General features: G+C 38.0%; 1 protein-coding gene across 15 annotated transcripts in view; it reads left to right on the forward strand.

Annotated features, from left to right (window-relative positions):
* The window catches only part of mark2a (MAP/microtubule affinity-regulating kinase 2a), a 33,519-nt gene extending 8,866 nt beyond the window's left edge, over window positions 1–24,653 (forward strand). For 2 of the 15 annotated variants that reach the window (XM_052588683.1, XM_052588692.1), the window contains exons 2-19: window positions 3,881–4,036; window positions 5,586–5,639; window positions 5,951–5,999; window positions 6,287–6,352; window positions 7,335–7,405; window positions 7,740–7,796; window positions 7,926–8,162; window positions 8,238–8,357; window positions 9,549–9,687; window positions 10,084–10,196; window positions 10,660–10,780; window positions 10,860–10,987; window positions 11,086–11,174; window positions 16,575–16,712; window positions 17,746–18,006; window positions 18,738–18,764; window positions 22,282–22,320; window positions 23,176–24,653. In XM_052588683.1, the coding sequence (XP_052444643.1) occupies window positions 3,881–4,036; window positions 5,586–5,639; window positions 5,951–5,999; window positions 6,287–6,352; window positions 7,335–7,405; window positions 7,740–7,796; window positions 7,926–8,162; window positions 8,238–8,357; window positions 9,549–9,687; window positions 10,084–10,196; window positions 10,660–10,780; window positions 10,860–10,987; window positions 11,086–11,174; window positions 16,575–16,712; window positions 17,746–18,006; window positions 18,738–18,764; window positions 22,282–22,320; window positions 23,176–23,611 (2,301 nt within the window). In that variant the 3' untranslated portion in view covers window positions 23,612–24,653. The remainder of the gene's footprint in view (window positions 1–3,880; window positions 4,037–5,585; window positions 5,640–5,950; window positions 6,000–6,286; window positions 6,353–7,334; window positions 7,406–7,739; window positions 7,797–7,925; window positions 8,163–8,237; window positions 8,358–9,548; window positions 9,688–10,083; window positions 10,197–10,659; window positions 10,781–10,859; window positions 10,988–11,085; window positions 11,175–16,574; window positions 16,713–17,745; window positions 18,007–18,737; window positions 18,765–22,281; window positions 22,321–23,175) is intronic. The other 13 variants (XM_052588688.1, XM_052588685.1, XM_052588687.1 and 10 more) reach the window with 13 other exon arrangements.
* The last annotated feature ends 539 nt before the right edge of the window (window positions 24,654–25,192 follow it).

Below are 25,192 nucleotides of genomic sequence, written 5' to 3' on the forward strand. Positions count from 1 at the left end.
TCATTGTTCCATCATTGATGCCAAACCATCCTGGACCAGATGCAGCAATACAGGCCCCAAACCATGATACTACCGTGTTTCACAGATGGGATAAGGTTCTTATGCTGAAATGCAGTGTTTTCTTTTTCCAAACATTAAAATTCTGCATTTTTCATCAGGCTTGTCCATATTATCTTTAGCAAACTGCTGATGGGCAGCAGTGTTCTTTTTGGAGAGCAGTGGCTTTCTTCTTGCGCCTCTGTCATTGACACCATGTGTTCTCCTGGTGATGGGCTCATAAACATTAACTTTAACCAATATGAGAAATGCCTTTAGTTGCTTAGAAGTTAGTCTGCAGTCCTTTTAAACCTAGTAGAATTTAACGCGTTGTCTTTGTTTGGTGGACCACTCCTGGGGAGGGTACCAGTGGTCTTGAATATATATATTTATATTATGGTCTATATATAATTAGTATATAAACAACATATGTAATAAATGCATTGTGTGTATTTATTAGGGCTGTCAGTCGATTAATTTTTTAAAATCGAATTAATTACAGGGTGCTGTGAATAATTAATCTAATTAATGGCAAACTAAATTTGGCTCGGTCTATGGTTCTCATTGATTCATTCAAAATGTGAATTCATTCAGAATCTAAACACTGCTGTGTTGCTCCGAGACGAATAACAGTTCTGCTGTTGCTTTATGGTTAATATGTTTGTTGGCAAAATTGAACAAAATGCACAATATTGTTTACATTTTAAAATCACGTTTGCACTTGTGTTTTTTGTGACAAAAACAGCACTTGTGTGATATTGCTCTTGCTGCTGGTGTGATATCGCTTATCATATGACATAAATATGAGACACAAACTCATACGGGGCTTTTTTTTGCCGAGTATCTTGAATTTTTATGGCATAACTGCATTTATAGAGTTGTTGTCCTGCATCATATTTGTCAGCAGTCAACTGTATGAAATGTAAGATGATGTACAGATCTGGGGGCGGGGCCAGTGTGTTAACGGCGTTAAAATATTTTAAGTGTTTTGTTTTTTTTCATAACTAATTAAGTTAACGTGTTAAACTGACAGCCCTAGTATTTATATATACATAGTAAATATACACAGTACATATGTAACGAAAACATTTATTTTGGACGTGATTAATGATGATTATTCGCTTGACAGCACTAGCAAATATATTGTACATACACATGGAAAAAAAAGTAACTTGTACTCCATTATGTGCATATGTATCATACAGTTTATAGGTTGTTTATGTAATTCAAATTGACATCTTTGACTGTTGGCTTGCAATCTTTCTGTCTACACTAAATAAAAGGTTTTTCTGCATTATGAGCATTGAGTAATGTTTAAATAGTGCTTAAGAGTTTAGCACTGATGTGCTTTGTAACCACAGTGACTCATAGTGATGGGTGTAAGCAGGAGTGAAGTAACTTCATCTGGCTTCACAAGTGTGTAATGAGGAAGATGCGTCAACTAAATCACAGACTTGTCCAGTGCTTTTTTAGGTGCCTTGAAATTGAGTTTTTGTAGCTGTTTGCTCTCTGTAGACAAAGGGCACTCTTAGCAAACTGACACACAGAGACAAGTCAGACTTCAGCGACGGACGCGTCACATGGACTAATGTGAACATGGTGGCATTAACAGTGTTGTGAAAATGTGCGACAATCTAGACAACAGAGTATCTGTTTTCGTTGAGGTGCTCACCTCACTGGTCAGCAGCCTGTCCTCAGACTGCAACTCTGATGTAAGCTCACACACACAAATGGGGACAGGCCACAATTGATGCTCTGTTTCCCAATCAACAGAGAGAGAACCAAGTGTACCTCACAACCGTCAAGAGAAATCCCCGTTGTCAAACTGGCGCTCTCATTTTTTCAGCTTCCTCTTCTTTTCCTTGCCTTCTGTGTGTCCTTTGACAAAATTCACAGCATCACACATTAGACATCCTTCTCTTTTATTATCAACTCTGCTGGTGATGCACTGGAATGGAAATGGCTGAAACTGAAATACTGGGCTGAAAACCAAGTGTTAATTTTGTACTAGTCTAGGTTTGGAATTTCCAAAATTCTGTTTAATATTATTATTATTATTATTATTTAATATTTAGAGACATCGACATTTTAAAAGTTGTTGGAGCTGTTTTTGTAATAAAGTACTGTGTAGGTGTAAAAACAGCATAATTATTCAAGTGTTGTTCATTGAAATATTGACTGTAAAAAGACTCATTCGCGTCATTAGCGCATGGCAGCTGTCATACCTTGGCTTCCTGTTAAATTTGAAAAAGTTTATTTTAATAACAGGTGTAGTGAATTTTGAATACTACACTTTACACATCAGAAGCCATATACAATGAAGTGGTTTTTTTTGGAAGGAAATTAATACTTGATTCCACAAAGGATGCATTAAGTTAACCAGAGTGACAGTAAAGAATTTTGCAACAATTTTTTATTTGAAATAAATGCAGTTTTATTGTATTTATTTATTTATTTTTTACTTTGTTCATCTGAGAATCCTGAATTTTATTTTATCAAGCTTTACACAAAATTGCAAACCACATTAGAAATGTTTCTTAAAGACCAAGAGTTTATAAAGTAGTGTTAAGATATTATGGTCATTTGACCAAAGAACATATGACACTAAAGACTGGATTAATGCCTGCTGAAAAACCTGATTCGCCAGACATCACAGGAATACATTACGTTTTACACATTCAAATAGAAAGTTTTATATTTAAAAATTGTATTACTGTTTATTTTTTATTTTTATTCAGATGAGGCTGAGCAAAGTATGTTAAAGGGTTAGTTCACCCAAATATTAAATTTATGTCATTAATGAAAACAGTTTAAGACAGGGGTGCCCAACCCTGTTCCTGGTGATCGACTGTCCTGCAAAGTTTGGCTCCAACCCTAATCAAAATGTCCATGTCTGGAAAGGTAAGAAAAACATCTTCAAAGTAGTCCATGTGACATCAGAGGGTCACAGTTAGAATTTGTTGAAGCATCAAAAATACATTTTGGTTCAAAAATAACAAAAATGACGACTTTATTCAGCATTGTCTTCTCTTCCAGGTCTGTTTTGAGTGCGACTGCTGTGACTGTTGATGTATGACGCTATAGCAAATGGCAAAGATAACACGTCAGCAGCGTCACTGCAGTCTTGTGAACGCACTCACAACAGACCCCGGAAGAGAAGACAATGCTGAATAAAATCTTAATTTTTATTATTTTTGGACCAAAATGTATTTTCGATGCTTCAAAAAATTCTAACTGACCCTCTGATGTCACATGGACTACTTTGATGTTTTTCTTACCTTTCTGGACATGGACAGTATACTGTACACACAGCTTCAATTTAGGGACAGAAAGCTCTCAGACTAAATCTAAAATATCTTAAACTGTGTTCCGAAGATGAACGGATGTCTCACGGATTTGGAAAGACATGAGGGTGAGTCATTAATGACATAATTTTAATATTTGGGTGAACTAACCCTTTTAGTATGCCATTGGGACCATAATTCACAGCTAGAAAATGCAAATATAAACTGAAAATGTCATGTGAATATTGACTGCAGTGTGCATCTTTAGGCTTTTAAACATTGTGATTGTCTGTCTCTTTCCCATCAATATGGACTCTTTATCTCTGCCTCCCTCTGCATGTCTGCTTAGTGTGAGAATCAGATGGTGACTGGCAACAGTCCTATCCAATCAGAATCACCCGAGCTCTGATAAGGATATTATTAAAGCATTGCCCTGCAAACCTCCCATCTGTGCATTTAGGTTCAACCTTCATAACCGTTCCCAGGTGAAGAACTGGGGTCTGGAATAGTTAAGAAAAAAAAAACACTGGCCTTAACTGTTTTTCTCTTTCCTTTTGCAGTCTCACTCCGACTCAAAGCCCGGTGGGCGCTGCAACATGCCCCACTCCACAGCAGATGAACAGCCCCATATCGGCTGCTACAGGCTCCTGAAAACCATCGGCAAAGGCAACTTCGCCAAGGTCAAACTTGCCAAGCATGTCCTCACTGGCAAAGAGGTGAGGATTGCATTTACCCCCAAAATCAAGAATGTGACAAGGCAAACCGTAGGCTGTTTGAATGGCAAGTGATTTGTTTGATAAGTGGAATGTGTTTGAGTCATTTGTCTGACTTTCATAATGCAGATGATGATAAACATGCTGCTCAGTTGTTAGCTAAAGACTGATGCCTCTGAGATTTTAAAGCAACAGTAGCAGCCGTCCACCTGATCCCTCTCAGAGAAAAAAAACTTTGCCTCTGCTGTGCACTAAAGTGTGTACTTCATTGGTGAATGCAACCAACATACTTTGTTGAAATGGCTATACAGTGTTTAACAATAATATCATTAAATTGTGTTTTTGTTGTCATCGTACTATGATGTTGAGATGCACAATTAATGAACAGATTGCTCTGAAAAACATCTAATTATACCAGTTTTTTTAATGCACTGTAAAATACTTGCTATTAAAAAATGCTAATAATTAATTAAACATCTTGGAAAAACTGAAAGGAGTTCTATTTTTTAAAATACGTTCTTTCACGTTTAAATTTAAAGTCTGCATGAAATGAAAATTCATAGATTCATGCAATTCATAGATTTTCTAAATGCATAGTCATGATCTTATTGTGATTCATTCATACAAATGTTTCATTACATTTTTTTTATTTTATGTAATTGAAATATCTCAAAACATGCAGACTAATTGTTTCATCTCCTCAAACTTTGCCCAATCAACAACTAATGAATTAAACCTAGTCTCTACCCCTACAATCTTTTATTTATTTTTGATAATCTTTTACACTTGGATGTATGTCACAATGCAAAAGATGAGATCTTTCTCTTCCATCAGTTACATCATGACTTTTACATAGTTCGCCCAAAAATTAAAATTGTCATCATTTACTCGCCCTCATGTTTTTTTCAAACCTATATTAGTTTCTTTCTTATGTTGAAAATCAAAAAGAAGATATTTTGAAGAATGTTGATGTTGATTGGTCCCCCATTGACTTCCATAGTATTGTTAGCCTTTTTTTAATTCTTCAAAAAATCTTTTGTGTTCAACATAAGAACAGAAATTATGCAGATTTTGAATGACATGAGAATGAGTAAATGATTACAGAATTTCCATTTTTAGGTGAACTATTCCTTTAAGGTTCTTTTATACTGTATTTCATAGCAAGTTGAGATGTAGTCTCTGAATCTTCCTATAGCCACTCTTTGTGCACGCTACAGCACACTTAACATTCAGCTGGGCTTGTTTTTAGATCCCTGTGCTTGCTAATGTGAGACTGCATGGTTCTGAGACACTGATAACACACCATGCGTCTCCTAAATGCAGAGAGCGGTTTTAGACCGCTAGAGAAGAGGGGCGAAGGTGAAAACTCTAGGTTCGCGTGTGTGTGCTCACTGCAGGAGCAGCATGCTGTAATCTCAATGCGGCATGGTGAATTGTTTCCTGATGATGTGAGATTGTGATCTGTATGAAGGCAGGCCGAGGCTGAAGTGCTCCTGCAGCCTCAGGACTTTTCCCAAGCGCATTTCACTAACCGAACTCTTCTTTCAATCAGGTGGCGGTAAAAATTATAGACAGGACTCAGCTCACCTCCTCAAGTCTTCAAAAGGTGAGTCTGACACTTCCTCTTTAGGTTCAATAGGGACAGAATGCAATTCTGTCCCTAAGTTGTGTCTCTTCCTGTTGCCTCACAACTTTCAAGATGCAAAGCCGTTTCTCTCTAGGGCCCATGGCAGCTAATTATAGACAATTAGACTCAAGTACTTCCTGAAGTAAAGGGCTGGTTAGATGTGGGGTTTGGTGGGGGTAGTTCATAACCACGTTTCACTTGTGCGCACAAGCTTGAAATATTTACACACTGTGAAGGACATCTACATCATTTGTTTACTGCACATTGACGACATCTATCTTCCTTTTCAGCTGTTTCGAGAAGTGAGGATCATGAAGCTCTTGAATCACCCAAATATCGGTGAGCTTAACTGACAGACAAATCGCCCTTAAGTCTCTCAGTTTGAATCTCTAGTTTTCCGGTTTTGGCTGTGCCCACTGGGTTTTTTCCCCCATTTTTTTGGGTTCATTTAATCCTTGTCCAAATGTCAGTGTTTTTCTGTGCTCTGGATTTGGTGAGCGTAAAACCTCTTGGGAATAACCCAAATCAAAATGATTTTTTAGTCTTCATCCAGAATACTTGTATTGCATTTAAATAAAGCAAAATGTGTCAAACCTTTCTTACAATTCTCTTTTTTCCTCATGTAGTGAAGTTATTTGAAGTGATTGAGACCGATAAGACCCTCTACTTGGTGATGGAGTATGCCAGCGGAGGTCAGAGCTCTCCCCAACCCATTTTAACCTCATATTTCTACCCAGTGTTTTTTCTATCTCTCTGCATTCTGAATGTTCAGCTGTTCTGTAAATGCCTGTGTGGTTTACTGAGACAAGATGTGGCTCTCAGTCTGTAGTTCTGATCACAGTTTCTGTTAAATATCTGTAATTACTGTATCATAATTTTTAACATTTCAGACCCTGACATGGATGAAAATAGACTGCTGTTCAGCACAGTACAGGCACTGTAGAAATGAATCTATGCGTGAGATTCTTTAAAAGCATTAAGTATTTGATCTCAATCAAATCCAACTGAGATGTTTAATAAAACTTAAAGCGATAGTTCATCCAAAATTCTATAATTCTATAATTCATCCTCAGGCTGATCCGAACCTGTAATACATTTAATACATACACAGATATTTGAAGAAGATTTTGTCAACTCCCATTGTATTTTTTTGTCCATATTATGGAAATTCAAAGGAAACAAAAACCTTTTGGTTACCAACGTTCTTCAGAATGTATTATTTTATGTTACCAATGAGTCAATTTATTACAGAATATACATTTTTGGGGTTTAAGTTTAAGTAATTCACTGCTTGGATGACTAAATGTATGTAGAAATATATTTTCTTTCTTTGTTTAACAAACATTAAGATGACCATCCGACGACAGCTGCAGAAACATCCACTGCATAGTCCGCATTCCAAAGGAAACAGTGATACACGTATTCTACTTTGTATGCCATGCAAATACCTTGCAGAACTCGACGTGTACACATGTATTTTCAAAATTGAAGTTATTGGCAGCTCTAGTTTCTTTTCAGTCACCTGCGGCTGTTTATTTGTTACGCAAATTATTGCTTTATAGTAAAGCACTAGAGGCTGTGTTTGTACCAAAGCCAGAATTCTAGCTTACCCTCTCAGTTTGTGGAACTGTTTCTTTTCTAACCGTTACTGTTGTTCCCCTTCTTGGTTTACAGGTGAGGTGTTTGATTACCTCGTAGCCCACGGCAGAATGAAAGAGAAAGAGGCTCGAGCCAAATTCAGACAAGTGAGATGCTGCACATTTGCTTATTCACTCCCTTGCCTATATAGGGGCTGTAAACACATCAGTGGTGTTTGGATTTCTCTATTGCATGTACTTCCTTTTCTACTTTCTAAAATTTATGATGGTATGGTTGATCCGATCACAAGTAGGAGATTTTCTTTTTAGTCTACTAGTATAAACCTCTTATTAAGTTGCTTATTCAAGGAGTCGCATTTGTTAATGCCTATAGGATATGTAAATGGATTGCTGAAGTTCACTCTAAGAAATCATTTTAGAAGTCAGTTTATGTGCAAGCTAGTGTTGAGATAAAGTACCAGCTTTTTGTGTGTGTTTGTAGATCGTGTCAGCTGTGCAGTACTGTCACCAGAAGTGCATTGTCCACAGAGACCTCAAGGTACACAATATATTTTCACGCTGTATTTTACATACCTTTAACTCTGCCTTTGTGACTGGTCTTCTAGACTGATGCAGATTTGGTCTCATCCCTAAATACATAATCACCAAAGATCCTCCCTTATTGCAGGCAGAGAACCTGCTCCTGGATGCAGACATGAACATTAAAATTGCCGATTTCGGCTTCAGTAACGAGTTCACACTGGGCAACAAGCTGGATACTTTTTGTGGCAGCCCTCCTTATGCTGCCCCCGAGCTCTTTCAGGGGAAGAAGTACGACGGGCCGGAGGTGGATGTCTGGAGTCTTGGGGTCATATTATACACACTGGTCAGCGGTTCTTTGCCGTTCGATGGACAGAACTTAAAGGTGAGCATAGAAATAGGTGTCTCTATCAACAGCTTTGCCTTAAATGCTGAATGCTTGTGTTTTTGTGTTCTTAAGGAGTTGCGAGAACGGGTTTTAAGGGGCAAGTACAGGATTCCCTTCTACATGTCGACAGACTGTGAGAACTTACTGAAGAAATTCCTCATACTCAACCCAACCAAGAGAGGGAGCCTTGAGGTTTGTACATTCGCAAATACTTACACAATTTCCTGTCTTGGCTTTTATTAAAGGGTTAGTTCCCCCAAAAATGAAAATTCTGTCATTAATTACTCACCCTCATGTCATTGCAAACCCTTAAGACCTTTGTTCTTCTTTGGAACACACATTAAGATTTTTTTTTTTTTTTATAAAATCCAAGAGCTTTCCAAGCCTACATAGACAGCAATGCAACTGACATATTCAGTGCCAGGAAAGGTAGTAAGGACATCATTAAAATAGTCCATGTGACATCAGTGGTTCAACTGTAATTTTATGAAACTATGAGAATACTTTATCCGCAATTTATTCTCTTCCATGTCAGTCGACATGCATTCACAACAGTACCACAACAACGCAAGTGCGTGCATTTCTCTGTTTGAAAATAAGGTGCAGCGGATCTCTCTTCTATGTTGACACATTTTTGTGGTAATTTAGTGTATGTAAGAGAAGAAACAAAGGTCTTTCAGGTCTGGAATGACAAGAGGCTGAGTAATTAATGACAGAATAGTAATTTTTGGGTGAACTAACCCTTTAACTATTGTGTAAAGTCTGGTCTAGATTGCACCTTATCCTAGCCAATAAGATATTGGTGTTTCTTCAATTTTTGGCACTTTGACTCAAAGGTTGGTTTTTATTAATATGGAATATGTATAGATATTATTGTTTTACCCTTTTCCTTTCAATCTTAAATTTATGACCCTGGTCCAGTGGACCATTCTATAATATAACTGTTCAGCAAACCAGAAGGGTAAATAAACTATTTTAGCCATGAACCTCTCAAGGTAAATTAATCCAGGGATCAGTTGTGCCTGCGCACATACCTGGTTAAAATTATAGACTGATATAAACCTTTATTCCTGGAAATTACATAAAAGCCAGGCAATTAGATCTGGTGATTTTAGTCAGCTTTTGCTATTTTTGTGTGCACTGACTAAGACTCTTAGACTCTCCACAAACAACTGTTTGCGGATTGATATGTTTTGTTGGACTGATTCAGCTTTTTAGCACTTTTTAGCACTATGATGTGATGTGATTTTGAAGTGCTGCGCCCAGTTGATTGTCTGTGTATCCTCTTCATAAAGGCCAACTCTTTTTTTTTGCTACTTTATACCAGTGGGCCCCACCCCATTTGATCTCTTCACCTTGTACTCATTCCTTTCTTGTGCTCAGCAGCAGATCATGAAGGACCGGTGGATGAACGTGGGCCATGAGGACGAAGAGTTGAAGCCCTACATCGAACCACAACCTGACTACAAGGACCCTAAGAGGACAGGTCAGCACCCCAGCAGTGCAGGGGGTTCGAAGAGAGGTGGGGTAGACGTGGCCCGGGGCTTTGGTGATGGTGGTGGGTGGGGTTTGAGACCGATATGGATTATGGTTGGGTAACAAATCTTTGGTGATGGGACTGAGTCTAAATTACATACATCAGCTCATTTGAGCTCAGCTCTTAATTTGTGAGTTAAAACAACAATTCATGTCTGTCCTGCTTTGTAACACTTTCCTGTTTTCTTTTCTCTCTGTGGTTTGGGGTTGTGCATGCTTATTGTTTTCTTTTATTTTGATAGTAGTTACTTTCAAAATGGATATATTTATTTGTGTTGCTTATACTTTGAGGTTAGTGTTGTGTAATAAAATATAAACTATTAAAGGTTTGATGCATTGTAGTTCTTATAATGATATTTTATTAATTGGTCTCTCTCCTCAGAAATTATGCTACGGATGGGGTACTCTCTAGATGAGATAGAAGACTCCCTGATCAACCAAAAATACAATGATGTCATGGCAACTTACTTATTACTGGACTATAGGAACTCAGAGGTACGTTACTCTAAAGTATGGGTTGCACCGACTATTTGACTAGTCGACTTCAGTGCTCTGCTATGAAGCTTTAAGCTTGACGTCGACTCGTCTCTGGTCCTATAGAGGGCATAACCGGATAAGAAATCTTTGAAGGACTTTCACATTTATGCTCCGTTTCCAAGCAGTTAAAATGACAAATAAATGCATACTCCTAAAGCGCTCCACAAGACATGTGATTATATTACTGGATGCTCGAAATTGAATGGGAGAATGCTCATTTTAAACCGCTTATTGTACAGGTTAAGTTAATCGTCGTTATAATCAAATGTGCTGCTGTGCTTTAATGCAAACACAGGCTACAGACAGTAGTGCGTACATAACACACGTTACTGTATTTTTAATTATTTTTTATTATGGCAGTTGTTTTAACCGTAGTAATGTAATAATGCAAATTTAACCCTATTTTCTTTCTCTTTCCTAGCTGGATGAACTATCAATAAAGCCCCGCCTAGGCACTGACCTCACAAACAACACCCAATCACCTTCTCACAAGGGACAACGCAATACCTCCAATCAGAAGTCCCGCAGATCCACAGACCAAAGTACAGCATCGTTCTGCTGCTCATTAGCCACCATAAGCACTGACCATATGCACTCACATGTTTTCCCTCTACACCGCAGGCTCCTCCGTTTCCACCAAGCGTCCTCAGGGCGACAGTAAGCACATCACTGGTTCAGGCAGCTCCAGTAAAGTCCCTCCCAGCCCGCTGATCTCCGCAGACCAGAAGAAAACTCCTACCCCTTCCACTGTGAGTACAAAGCCCCATGAGGAACTGATCACTGATACACAACACAGTTGTGATCTCACGTCACTGATCTCTCTGTGTGCTCTTCATGTGCCGTATAGAACAGCATCCTGTCCTCAGGCACCAGCCGCAGCAGGAACTCTCCAATCACTGAGAGAGCCACTCTGGGAATACAGAATGGCAAGGACAGGTACTGCCACATTTCTCTTAATTTACAGGGTCTTCGTTTCACACTACGAATCGCGTAGAAGCACCCATCAAACTCATTTCTGCATAGTGTATTGGTGTTAAAAGTAGCGTGTGTGTATATTTAGACTGTTTGGAAAGCTTCTCTGCTCTCGACTCATTCTGTCAGGCTGCTGCTCTGCCAGCATGGGAAATATAATCCTGTTATGCACACACATACATTCACACATTGACAATCACACACATTCAGGCACACATTCGTGTGCAGCGTCAAGCTGAAATCTGTTCTGCCGGATTTGCAATGCCTTCAGGAACTCAGAATTAGTCAAAGGATTAAAAAAAGAGTAATGATTCAAGTGCTCAGCAGCTTGGGATTCTTTCAGTACAATAAAATAAAATTCTGGGTTATTTCCAACTTCATGTCTTGCTGTGGCATGCTATTGATCAGAACAGGCAATAATTTTGACTCACTCATTTATGGCTATATGCTTAAATTAATCAGTGTTGGAATTATCTCAGTTTGATAAGTATGTGTAACTAACCGTAACAGACATTTTAATTTGAGGTCAGTACAGATGTTTTTAAAGTTATTTACCCTTTTTTTTATCACAAATACAGTAAAAACAAATATTGTAAAAAAAAAAATTGCCATTTTTATAATTTTTTTTTGTTTAATATGGTTTAAATGCTAATTATTCCTGTGATAACAGAGCTAAATTTTTAGCAGTCATTGTTACTCTTCCGTGTCATGCAAGCTTTGAAAATATATATTTTTAATGTATTTACTATCACTTTTGATCAGTTTGATGAATCCTTGCTGGATAAAACCAGACATGGGGACTTGTGACTTGGTGACTTGGACTCGAGTCGACTCAAGTAGCTATTTTTAGGACTTGAGACTTGACTCAGGACTTGGAAGTTAAAGACTCGGGACTTGACTTGACTTGAGACACGATGACTTGAATGACTTGAGTGTTAATCACATCATGTTTTCATTTTGAATATAAAATATATAAATTATTTTTTAAAATAAAGTTGATTACTCAGCTGGAGCGCAGGCTGAGAAAAGCGTCGTGACTGGATCAGGACACTATCATCAGTCATGTCCTCTCTACCTTACACACACCACGCCCACTTAAATCAGATATCACATCACATCAACATGTCAGCCTGAGAGGTACCGAGGGTCATCGCTTTTGTCTTCAATAGTTCGCGCCTAAAAACGCGTGGAAAACGCTAGTCGCGCCGCTTTCTCCTTCTTTCCAAAGCGCTCGGGCAGAAGTGATCCTGGGGAGTCTGTCGTTGCTAAGCATCCATGACACGCTCTCTCTCAATGAAAACGTGGAAATTTCAGCAAAGGATAAATGGATTTGCAGCACTAAAAATCGCTCGCAGTAGCTCTGCTACTAAATTCATTTCAAAATGGCAATCCATATACAGCTATGATCAGCTGTTCCTTCATCTTAGCTGAGCTTTCAACGTTGATACGAGAAAGGATGAAGCTGATTGGTTAGTTATTGTCACATGACCTGCGGTGCGCTTGCGGCATTCTGAAAAGTTTAGATGTTGAGCGCGTTGCTTCCATTATGAGCGCGCATACCGCGCGCCTACATTGGAAATAACGAACTTGCGCGCACAGAAGACGTGATGTGAACGGCCCCTAATGATCCGCTAGCAGGCCGTCAAAAAAACGCATTCCAGGGGCGGCGCTAGGGTTGGGCTAAGGGGGCATAAGCCCCGAATATTTTGTTACCTTGTCTTTCTCATAGAGCAAAACAATTAATCAGAAAAACAAATGTAGCTGCCGCGATTACCCAATCATGACAAGTGCATATTACATATATATATATATATATATATATATATATATATATATATATATATATATATATATATATATATATATATATACACAGTACAGAATATAAATATGACGTATTTTCAGTTGTTTCATACTTTTTTGTTATGTACAGTACAGACCAAAAGTTTGGACACACCTTCTCATTCAAAGAGTTTTCTTTATTTTCATGACTATGGAAATTGTAGAGTCACACTGAAGGCATCAAGGGCTATTTGAGCAAGAAGGAGAGTGATGGGGTGCTGTGCCAGATGACCTGGCCTCCACAGTCACCGGACCTGAACAGACAGAAGGCAAAAGATCCAACAAGTGCTAAGCATCTTTCAGGGAACTCCTTCAAGACTGTTGGAAGACCATTTCAGGTCACTAGCTCTTGAAGCTCATCAAGAGAATGTCAAGAGTGTGCAAAGCAGTAATCAAAACAAAAAGTGGCTACTTTGAAGAACCAAGAATATTACATATTTTCGGTTGTTTCACACTTTATGTATATAATTCCACATGTGTTAATTCATAGTTTTGATGCCTTCAGTGTGAATCTACAATTTTCATAGTCATGAAAATAAAGAAAACTCTTTGAATGAGAAGGTGTGTCCAAACTTTTGGTCTGTACTGTACATAACAAAAAAGTATGAAACAACTGAAAATATGTCATATTTATATTCTATACTCTGAGAGAGAGAGTGTGTGTGTGAGAGAGAGAGAGAGAGAGAGAGTGAGAGAGAGAGAGAGGAGAAATGTAACAGTTTAATGTTGTATGTAAACTGTGTTTGAGAGAGAGAGAGAGAGAGGTGTTCAGAGAGGAGTCTGTTGGATGTTTAGTTTTATGGACTTGTAATGGTCAGCCTACTAATAGGCACCACAAATTTTGTAGCCAAATTAAACAGAGGCAGTATGAATACACAACTTTGAAATGTAAACAAATATTTATTTAAACTTACAAAAGGGCAATCATCCAAGCCCAATAATATAATTAAACATGACAAAAAATAGAAGGAACAAAGTCTTAACCAAAAAGAAAAATCCAAATTAATTTCAAATGCAAAATAAAGTTTCCAAAAATAACTTCCTTAACAACAAGGTCAATTTCAAAATAACTAAACAAAATACCCACAATACCTACAACCCTCAGGCCACACTCTCCACTGCAGCAACAAACACAGACTACCTTCCATTACAAAGTCATTCACATTTATACTGGTGGCCAGCACCATTACCCCATGGGGAGGGACAAACTCACATACAACACTTTACACATGTTCACCTAAATATACAGCGTCTAAAAGAAACATATTGGCATGATGTTATAATTAATAAATCTACTTTGATGTTATTAAATCATTCACATTAAACAGGAAATAACAGCAACAACTCGGCCGCGTTGCCCCTGAAACCCCCTCGCTCAATTAATACATGGTAGATTCCCACCCTAAGCGGAACCAATAATTCCTGCCATGGTTTCCTACCGGGACTCTAAAAATCACGGGACAAATGCTACACGGGAACAATACACATCATTTACAGGCATTCCATTCACTCTGATCAATAATTACAATAAACTCTTATCACTAAACAGTCTCTGTGTGTGTTTGTGAGTATGTGTGTGTATTAAAGTCCATGTTGAATGTGCGGTCTTCCCGTGACCGTCACAGGACTCAATGTTGAAAATGTAAAACATTTCAAACACTGTTGGCAGAAGTGAAAAATAAATAATTTTAGGAAGTTACAATTTTGTTTGATTCCATGATGTATTTTACTGAACATGAGTATTTACAATGCAAATCCAAATTATTTTAATTTACTGACAGTTACTTATATCTTGTTTTTTAACTTTATTAAGATCAGATTCTGCAGGTAAAATAACAATATTAAGGTGACTTGACTTGGACTTGACTTGACATAGCTTGTGACTTGACTTGACTTGACTTGCCCAAGAAAAAAATACTTGGGACTTACTTGAGACTTGAAGGTTAAGACTTGAGACTTACTTGAGACTTGCACATGTGTGACTTGGTCCCATCTCTGGATAAAACTATTCATTTATTTTTAAAAACCGCACTGAACTCATTCTTTTTAACTTTATTATGTTTGTTGTTGTGAATTAGTTGTGTGTAGAATCTCTTACAGAGCCTGCTGCCCGTCTAAAGTTAAATCCTTTTATCTTTCAATTCAGAAAATGAACAGCTAAACAGTCAATCTGGTTACTTTCTTTTAGTAAATGCAAGTTGTGCAAAAACTGTAACTACGTTTTCATATGCCTAGAAAAGTAGTCCTACTCCATAAAACTGATTCAGATAGCTGCACAGTTCAAGCAGACAATGTAAGTGCTTTTAACAGAAATACGAGCTGCACAAGTCCTCTTAAACCCTCTGGGCAGCATGCCAACTATTGTAACTGCATTAGTTCATTTTTACAAGATCAGAGACAAGTGGGAATAATTGTCTGTGATAATTAGATGAAGTCGATATAGTCTGTTATAAATTGCCCAGAAAATTTCCGTAATGATTCCCACAAAGGTTCCAATAAATATTAACTGTGGTGAATTCCTGCAGTCAGAGCACTGCAAATTAGGGATGTGCTTTATTTCCAAATTGATACTAAAATAAGAAGTCTGATCTGTGCCATAGTAATGATATAGGTCTATATAAATATATGATTTTATATTTTTTTTAGTTATGCCCTACTCTAACATGTTATGTTTCCTAGTTGTAGTAAAACATGCCTGAGTTCCTTATTGGACACTTTTGTACACAAATAATGAAAATGAAAACTGCAGACATATTGGGACACACTGACGTATTTCCCTTGATTGGTATGTAGTGGGTCTCATCCCTTAATCTGGAATTAGTGCCCTACCCAAATAATCAGGCTTCACAGAGACTAGATGCAGGAAACCAAAAAACAGCAGCCTCGTGATATGGATGTTTAAGTTTGTTTGAGGTGACAAGCCACAGCATAGTCAGAATGCTGACACGGAAAGAGTTTTATATGTGTGCGCAAGGTCAGGTTGCAGAGCAGCAAATACAAATACGGACATTATGCTATTGACAGAACACTTGCCACCAAATCACCCTCACAAATGCATCAGATGTCTTTTGTCTGCTTTTATTTTGCATGCATTATTATGAATATAACTTTACCTATTTAATAATTGATTTGAGTACCTTTTTATCATGCCCACGAGGCTTATGCTGTCAGACGCGTTTGATCATCACAGCATCTCGTTTTAGTTTTTCACTCAGTGCACAGAGACAGAGTGGGCTTTCCAGCAATAATGCAAGTTTGATCTGACGTTGACGAGCTTTGATCTATATAGATCTAAAAATAGACATAAGTCTGAAATAGCATCCTAATCTGCATTATCGCAATGCAGAGTTGTATTTTTATATCCTGGTGTGTGCTTTTTGGCTTATTCCATCACTTTCTCAACCATCCCTCAACCTTTGCTGAATCTAACCTGTCTGCCTTACAACCTCACCCATACCTCCCTCCACTCTGTACGTGGGGGTGTCTGCACATGGGGGCTGTTGTTATTCGTCTTTCCCCCAGCTTGAACACTCCAGGGTCCCGCGCCTCCACCGCCTCAGCAGCCGCGGTCCTCGCCGCCTCATCCCGCACCCGCCACCACAAGTCATTCTCCACCTCCGCCCACCCTAGTCCCTCAGACCTCCATGCACATCGCCCCAGGCAAGTGGCAGCCAGAACCAAAACTATTCGGATGGGGATTCAACTTCAAGAGCCAGGGACGAGCCAAGTCAAATTGATTGGTTTTTTTTTAGGCAAAAAATTTGAAATGTTGTTTTGAGATTTAGACATGAGATCTGCAGACAAAATGCCCTCAATTTTTTTTTTTTAACCCTGCTTACTTTTCTCTCACTCGTTGTCCGTCACGATAACACTGCCATCCGTCTTACTCGTCGTCCCACTTTCTCCTCCGCAAAAACACACGTTGTTCACGTCACGTACCTGATAATCTGTTCCTTTCTTTCTCTGCTAGCTTTCTCATTTTCCTCCCTCTCTTATGCATGTGTTATGTGTTGTGTTTCTCTGCTGCCCCATCCTTCTCCACCCCTTCTTTTCTCCAAACAAACCAGACAGTACATTAATATCCTCTAAAACCTCTCTCACTGCTTACATAAGCTTTAATAAAGACGCTTTTGCCAACCTGGAACGTGTAAAGCTTGTGTCACAAACACTTTGATGCATGCTTACAATGGTTTTGTCTCCGTCAGTTTTTTGGTTTTCTGACACTGTGTGTTGTTATTTGTTGGTAATAACTGCATGACAACTTAAGGGTGATGTGTGTAATCTGTTAAAATACTTATCTTCAGTTTAATGTAGATAGAATATAAGTTGAGCATTTGTTTTTAAATTTTGTCCACATTTTGAAATATCACAATTGACAATGTTATTAAATTTGAGTTTTTAATGATAACCATTACATTATTCTCTCTCTCTCTCTCTATATATATGTGTGTGTATATATATATATATATATATATATATATATATATATATATATATATATATATATATATATATATATATATATATATATATATATATAATCAATAAATATTTATAATATATATTATATTTATATATATATAAATAAACAAAATGTGGTCCTCGTGTGATTTTTAAGTCTGTGGCTTGTGACATGTCTGGAGTTGAGTATTAACTGATTCTCTTTTCACTTTTGCACATGAACAAAAAACAGCACGGCCAACCAGAAATCACAAGTGGTATCCCCCTCAGCTCAGAACATAAACATTTCCTCAATGGCTGACCGTACAAACTTCTCCAGAGGGGTGACGAGCAGAAGCACTTTCCACGCCGGCCAGCAGAGAGCCACACGCGACCAGCAAGCCTCAGCGTACAATGACCCCTCTGCCTCCCCCTCATTTTCCCATGGCAACAGTCAGGTGCGCCGTCCCGGGGCGGGCATCTTCAGCAAGTTCACTTCCAAATTTGTACGCAGGTAAGTTTATGATCCATCCACATGGTGACACGGTTACTTGCGTGAACTGTTAGGAATACACATGCACACATTTTTATGACTCTCACCAGTGCTCCCCTCTTTCAGGATGAGATGGTTTGGACGGGCACTGTTTTTTATCTTTAAGATCATGAACTCTCAAACAAAGGGCTGCTGGAGCAAAGATTAAGGTTTTAAGTGTGAGAGATGCTAACTGAAGGATCACTAACATGAAATTCAGGGTTCCCACAGTTAGGGAATACCGAGAAATACCATGCCTAGGAAAGTCATGGAAATTATTAATGATATCTTAATTACGTTTTTCTGGTTTTAGTAAACTTTGCATAGGTATAAAATATTTTTTATTTTATAAATCCTGAGAATTTGTGAAAAGGGGTGGGATCCCTGCAAACCAGACCTCAGTCTAACATCCATCATTCATGCAATGCATTTACAATTCACAGTTTCTTCAGCATTCTTAAACAGCCCTGTGTAACTTCATAAAGTATAATTCATATTCTTTAATCTGACTACAAACCCTTCTGTCCTAATTAGTGTCCCCAGCTAACACTAATGGTCAGGAAAACCTTTTACAGATTTCATTAAGATCCTTTTTTAACCTCTTCCTCTATCAGCCAAACAGGATGTTTTATAAATTTGAGAGATTTTTCAATGGTTCATGCACATATGAGAAACACATTTTCCTTTTTTTCTCTTAATTTTTTTTTCTGTAGAAATCTCTCATTCAGATTTCCCAGAAGGTAGGCAATAACGCTACCCTTGCGTAGACAATGTCTTTTTCCTGTGCTCTGTATTCCTTCTGTGATGTCTTGTGTCTTGAACCAACATTTATTTTTGTTCCATATGCATATCTTTTCATGGTATTATTCCTTACTAATGCTCTGCGTCCATCGCCTGACTCACTCCTCCGCCAGCTCTCTCTTTCCCCTCCTCCTCCTCCTCCTTCCTCAGTGAATAACATCCCTCTTTCAATTGCATCACATTCCGCTCCTCGCTCAGATGAACTCATGGAGTCCAGTCATGTACGCTGTGCTGCAGATCCTGTGAAATGGTTTCCCTGCGCCCTCGTATGTGCTGTCATCATGCAACATGACTGCACTCCTACAATGCAGTTAAATGATGGTGTAATACAAGTTTGACAGTTCTTTGTAGATTGTTTGTTATTACACCATTGCACAAGGACTGATAAACCCTTGATAAAACATTTCATAAACTTTTAAGCGATCCGTTAAAGGTTATTGTTTATCTAGAAAATACAAAAAATTACGGCTAAATCTACAGTGGCAAAGTAAAAAAAAAAAAAAAAAAATGCTTAAGATTAACTGAGCTTGCAGTCAAATTAAATGTGATGAAAGACAAAGACTAGGCACTGCTATAAATAGACACGCAACACCTCTTTCTGTTGAAGAGTCCCCAACGAACACAGCGTGACGATTGTAGTCTGATTTCTGAACAGATGACCTCATAAATTGGCTCATTACAATTAATCTGTAAAAAAAAAAACATTATGAATTGGAATCGACTCACTGAATTGGCCGAGCTGTTTTTAAATGCCTCGCTACACAATGCAATTAATTTTGAGAATCGTTACTGTATTTTTTTATATGACCCCAAAATTTAAATTGTCATGATTTACTACTCATCCTCTTGTCATTCCAAACCGATAAGCCTTTTGTTCAACTTTGAATAAACAGGGACTGAAATTTTTCCAGCTGCATCAAAAACATTCATTTGTGTTTCAAAGTCCATTTCACCAAAGCAAGCATGTTTACCACATGTGACCCTGGACCACAAAACCAGTCTTAAGTGTCAATTTTTCGAAATTGATGTATGGATTATTAGGATCAAACATGGCCTAGATACTTGAATATCTGGAATCTGAGGGTGCAAAAAAAATCTACACGCGGAGAAAAACCCTTTGAAGTTTTCCAAAAGAATTCTTAATGCATATTAATACACAAAAATTAAGTTTTGATATATTTACGGTAGGAAATTTACAAAATATCTTAATGGAACGTGATCTTAATATCCTAATGATTTTGGGCATAAAAGAAAATCGATAATTCAGACCCATACAATGTTTTTTTGGGTTATTGCTAAAAATATACCCCAGCGACTTAAGACTGGTTTTGTGCTCCAGGGTCACATATTTAATGTGCTCCATTTATGTGCATTGATCAGTGCTTATATGCAGGGAAAAATAAAGATTAAAGGCATAGCTCAGCCCAAAATAAAACTTCTGTCATTAATTACTCGCCCTCATGTTATTCCAAACCAGTAAGACCTCTATTCATCTTCAGAACACAAATTAAGATCTTTTTGATGAAATTATAGAGCTCTCTGACCCTGCATAGACAGCAACGCAACTGAAATGTTTCCAGACCCAGAAACATTATGAAGACATCAGGGGAAGTCGTGGCCTAATGGTTAGACATTCAGACTCGTAATCAAAAGGTTGTTTGTTCAATTCTCAGGCCGGCAGGGATTGTAGGTGGGGGTATCACATCACTCAATACATCGACTAAGGTTCCCTTGAGCAAGGGAACCTTAGTGCTCCCTGGGCACCGCAGCATAAATGGCTGCCCACTGCTCCGTGTGTGTGTGTATGCACTTTGGATGGGTCAAATGCAGGGCATGAATTCCTAGTATGGGTCCACCATACTTGGCTGTATGTCACTTAAAACAGTCCATGTGACATCAGTGGCTCAACTTCAGTTTCATGAAGCTACGAGAATACTTTTTGTGCGCATAGAAAACAAAAGAAATTCAGTTGCATTATTGCCTATGCAGGGTCAGAGAGCTCTCAGATTTCATCAAAGATATCTTAAATGTTCCAAATATTAAATATCTCTGGTTTGGAACAATATGAGGGTGAGTAATTAATGACCGAATTTTCATTTTTTTGGGTGAACTATCCCTTTAAATTAAACCTGTTTGTCATATAAAATGATCCAAAGGTGAAGACCTGCATTTCGGTACTTTATTCACATTGATGGATTAGTTTTATGTAATCAAAGGAGGGACACACATCTCTCAGGTTATATTAAACATATTTTCCTTTGTGTTTGAAAGATTCTTATTGGTTTGGGATGAAGTGAGTAGTGATAATTTTCATTCTTTTAAGGCTTTGAGACTTCAGTGTAATTAAAATCAGTGTAATTTTAATAAAGAATTAAAAAAAACGGTTTCTTCATTAACAACATTATTATTGTATTAATAAAGCATCGTTAATGAAGGTATAGTGCTATTATCATAAATATTATTGTTGTGTGTTTGTTCAGCGCCATTAAATTAAAGCGAATTAAATCCCTTATTCTGGTGTATTTTGTAGACCCTCAGACAAAAGATTAACAAAAAATGTATATCTACAATAGCATGCGGAAGTATTTGGCACAGAATTCTTTGTCATGCATATTCTGTTGATGGCAGCTAAACCTTCGCCCAAAGCTTGACATTTGATTTTTAACAGGTCAGGTAAGTTCATAGTTTGCAGATAGAAGCGCAGAGCCAGACAGGGTCAATAGAGGATGTCAGTCTTGTTTTCATGGTGAGGGTTTTAAAGGGTGATGCCTACTCCTCTCCTCTTTCGGTCTACAGCTTATTCTTATATGGCTGCACTAAAACAGGCGTGCTGCTTCTGTCCCTTCGCTCTCGAGCTGCGTTGTTTTGGAGGTGGCTGGTCTCCCCGTCCCACTGCATAATTCAACACCCATCTCACTGAAGTCACTTGCTCAGCTGTACAACACACACTTGAGAAAATGAACCAGATATATATACATTTATACATTTCATATCTGACAGACAAGATTGGGAATTTAAGTTTAGAAGGACCTCTGGTAGTTTTGCTCTAGGCGTTACACTGAATTCTGTGGTTAAGTTAAGGTAATATTTGAAATTCGTTTTCATTCCTCATTTAAAATGTCATATACTCTTACATTACCTGCATCTTGTAAAAATGTGCATTTTAACACATAGACTTCCACATGTCTGCTCATTTGTTCAGGTGTATTTACACTTAATACAGAGTGGCTTCTGTGAGTGTGTGTTGATCCCAAGGTTCAGAGTTTAAAATGAAATGGTCAAGAAGTTGGTGAAGGGACTGTAAATGGATGCTTTATGGATTTTGCCTCAGATATTTTAAGTTTTATTAGCATAATTATGTAATCATACCAAAATCTACTTGAACAGGACTAATACTTAGCTAGCAGCTATAAGATAACTTGAACTGAGGGACTAAACTTGTTGGTTTTCTTTGAGGAGTCCGTATGAGGGAGAGGGTCGAGATGAGGCCAGCAGGTGAGGACAACGACTGACTGATAAAAATAATTTATCTACAGAAGCTTACTTCTCGAATCACTGAATCATTACTTACTAAGACATTTTAAAGTCCAATTATTCATGTTCTGTTGGAGTGTGGAGTCACTTGAAGCTTAAATTGGGCATTGTTCTTTTAAATCATTGGATGACTTGCAATACGAGACACAATCAAATGTACACTTCTGTTCAAAAGTTTGGGGTTGGTAAGATGTTTAAAATGTTTTTGAAATGTCTTTTTATGCTCACCAAGGCTGCATTTATTGAATCAAATATACAGTAAAAAAGTAATATTGTGAAATATTACAAATTTGTAATTGAAATATATTTTAAAATGTAATATTCCTATGATGAAAAAGCTGAATTCACTCCGGCCTTTAGTGTCACATGATGAACAATTCAGTGCCTCCTTGGTGAATAAAAGTATGAATTCCTTAATTTTACTGACCCTAAAGTTTTAAAAGGCAGTGTTTTTCTTTCATTTACATGCAAGACTTTCTTAGCATCTGAAAATAAGTCTGTAATAAATTAATTGTAAATTTCTAACAGAGTTTTATTTTTATGTACTTTTTTGTTTTTACCTCCAAAGCCCCTTACATATGTCCAATTAGTGGACGCTGATGTTTTGACTGCATTGTAGTCTTCTACCATAGCAACATGTTGGTGTTTTGTGTTGATGATCATAATCACGTCGACTGACAGTTTTATAACGTGTTAAAGCAGAACTAGTTACAGCTTGAATCAACTAAGCTTCTTCTGTTTTCATTTCCTTGTCTTCCTCATGTTCACCTTCATTTTCCTGTTTGTGCCTCTCTCCTCTCATCGTTTTCACTGAAGACCCATGTTGAGCACAGCGGACAAGATGGAGAAGGGCACCCAAGGACTGCCTGGCGACGAAAACAAGGACTCCTTTTCTTCCACTTCTCCAGCTTCCAGCACACCCCCGTTCACCCAGGCCTCCAAGGACGCCAAGCCACGCTCCCTGCGCTTCACCTGGAGCATGAAGACCACCTCCTCCATGGAGCCCAAAGAAATCATGAAGGAGATCCAGAAAGTTCTGGACTCCAACAGCTGCGAGTACGAGCTGCGCGAGCAATTCATGCTCCTCTGCATTTCGGGCGACCACGCGCATGACAACTTTGTCCAGTGGGAGATGGAGGTGTGCAAGCTACCTCGCCTCTCGCTCAACGGGGTGCGCTTCAAGCGGATCACCGGAACCCACTTCGCCTTCAAGAACATCGCCTCGAAGATCACCAACGAGCTAAAACTGTGAGGAAGACTATCGTGTCTGTGGAAAAGATCTTGAGGAACGGCTGGAGCCCTTGTGTTGGGAATGAGGAGGCACTGTGAGGAAAATCAGTTTTGAGCTCTACGGCTGCAATGAAGAGTCTTGAGGCTGGAAAGGGGAAAAGGTGTAAAGCAGGTTCATGGGGGACATTTGTGCATATAGACAATTTTCAGGGGGTTTATTTTTGGGGGGAGGTGTTCTGTCTTGGTTTGGGTTTTCTGTTCCTTACTCACCCCTCCCCCTTGAATACTTTGTGTTGTCATCTTTATTTGTGGCGATTTCGTTCAAATGTGGTTTTTCTTGGACCTCACAACTGTCCTCAGTTCAGAAAACAGCGAGAAGACATTGGTGTTAATAAACTGGAATTGCTTGCCAGTAATTTGTTTTTTCTACATAAACCAGCTACTGTACTGGAAAGCGGTTTCTAACTCTACCCCCCCATACCTTGGTCCTTATTCCTTGTTAATCCCCAAATACAAACTATGGTAAACCACCACATTACTTGATCTTACTTTCAGTTCCAGGTTAGCTGTGATGAGCAGAGCTGGAGAGATTGGCAGTTTGACGCTCTGAATGTACAACACGAAATCGAGACCCAAATGGCTAGGCACATTCAGTAGAGCCATTATTTGAATATTCATATCCATTCGTCATGCTCTGATCGGTTCTAAACTAACTAATGATACGGTAGCTAATCTGTAACCTACATCACAGTACAGTGTCTTATTTGAGCTGAAATGGAAGTTTTGACTTGAACCTTCGGTGCAGTGGAGGTGAATCACCTCTTAGCACTCTAAGCCCAGATAATTAGTTTTTTGTTGTTTTTGTTTTTTTTTCCTCTACTGCAGGGGTTATATATCTGAAACTAATTAAGGGCCAATTAAGTAATTATTGGTGGATTGTAGTGTAATTAAGAATTGCTGGTTGGATCCAATCTGCTGCACTGGAATGAGTCTGTGTTTCGTTGCCTTTCTCTGGAGAAGATAATTAATAATATTATTATATAAATAAACCAGACCTTGGATGATTTGTGTTCAGTTGTTCATGAACGGTATTCTTTTTATTTTAGTAAATTTGTTTTATTTTCTTTTGTTTCACCTTCAAGCATCATTTGAAATATGCTGTTGTTCTTTAATTGAAAGAGCATGCAATACAAATAAAACTACTTTATAAAATATTTCCAATTGAGAGCTCTTGCAAACTTCGCAAATTAGATGGCAAATATTTTGTTTGTTTTAGGGTAAGATTTTCCTAATGTTTTTTTGATTATTGTATTTAACAAGTCATTAATGTGCATTCAAATAGATTTTATATTAATTGGATTAATATCTTAACATGTTTCAATGTAAATTTACATCTGCATACTGATCTGTTAAACAATATGTAACATTTATTATTAATCATAAACAGTTTACTTATGATACTGAAATGCCAACATTTGCCGTTTTGGTTTGTTGGAAGAAAAAAAAAGACTGGTTTCTAGAGTCTTCATGTCTGGAAAAGAGAATGTAACTTAACCCATCGCCAGATTTATCCCACATTTGAAGAGTTTATTTGCAAAAACAG

The sequence above is a fragment of the Carassius gibelio genome, chromosome B21 (genome assembly GCF_023724105.1).
Source record: "Carassius gibelio isolate Cgi1373 ecotype wild population from Czech Republic chromosome B21, carGib1.2-hapl.c, whole genome shotgun sequence".
NCBI classification, from domain to species: Eukaryota; Metazoa; Chordata; class Actinopteri; order Cypriniformes; family Cyprinidae; genus Carassius; species Carassius gibelio.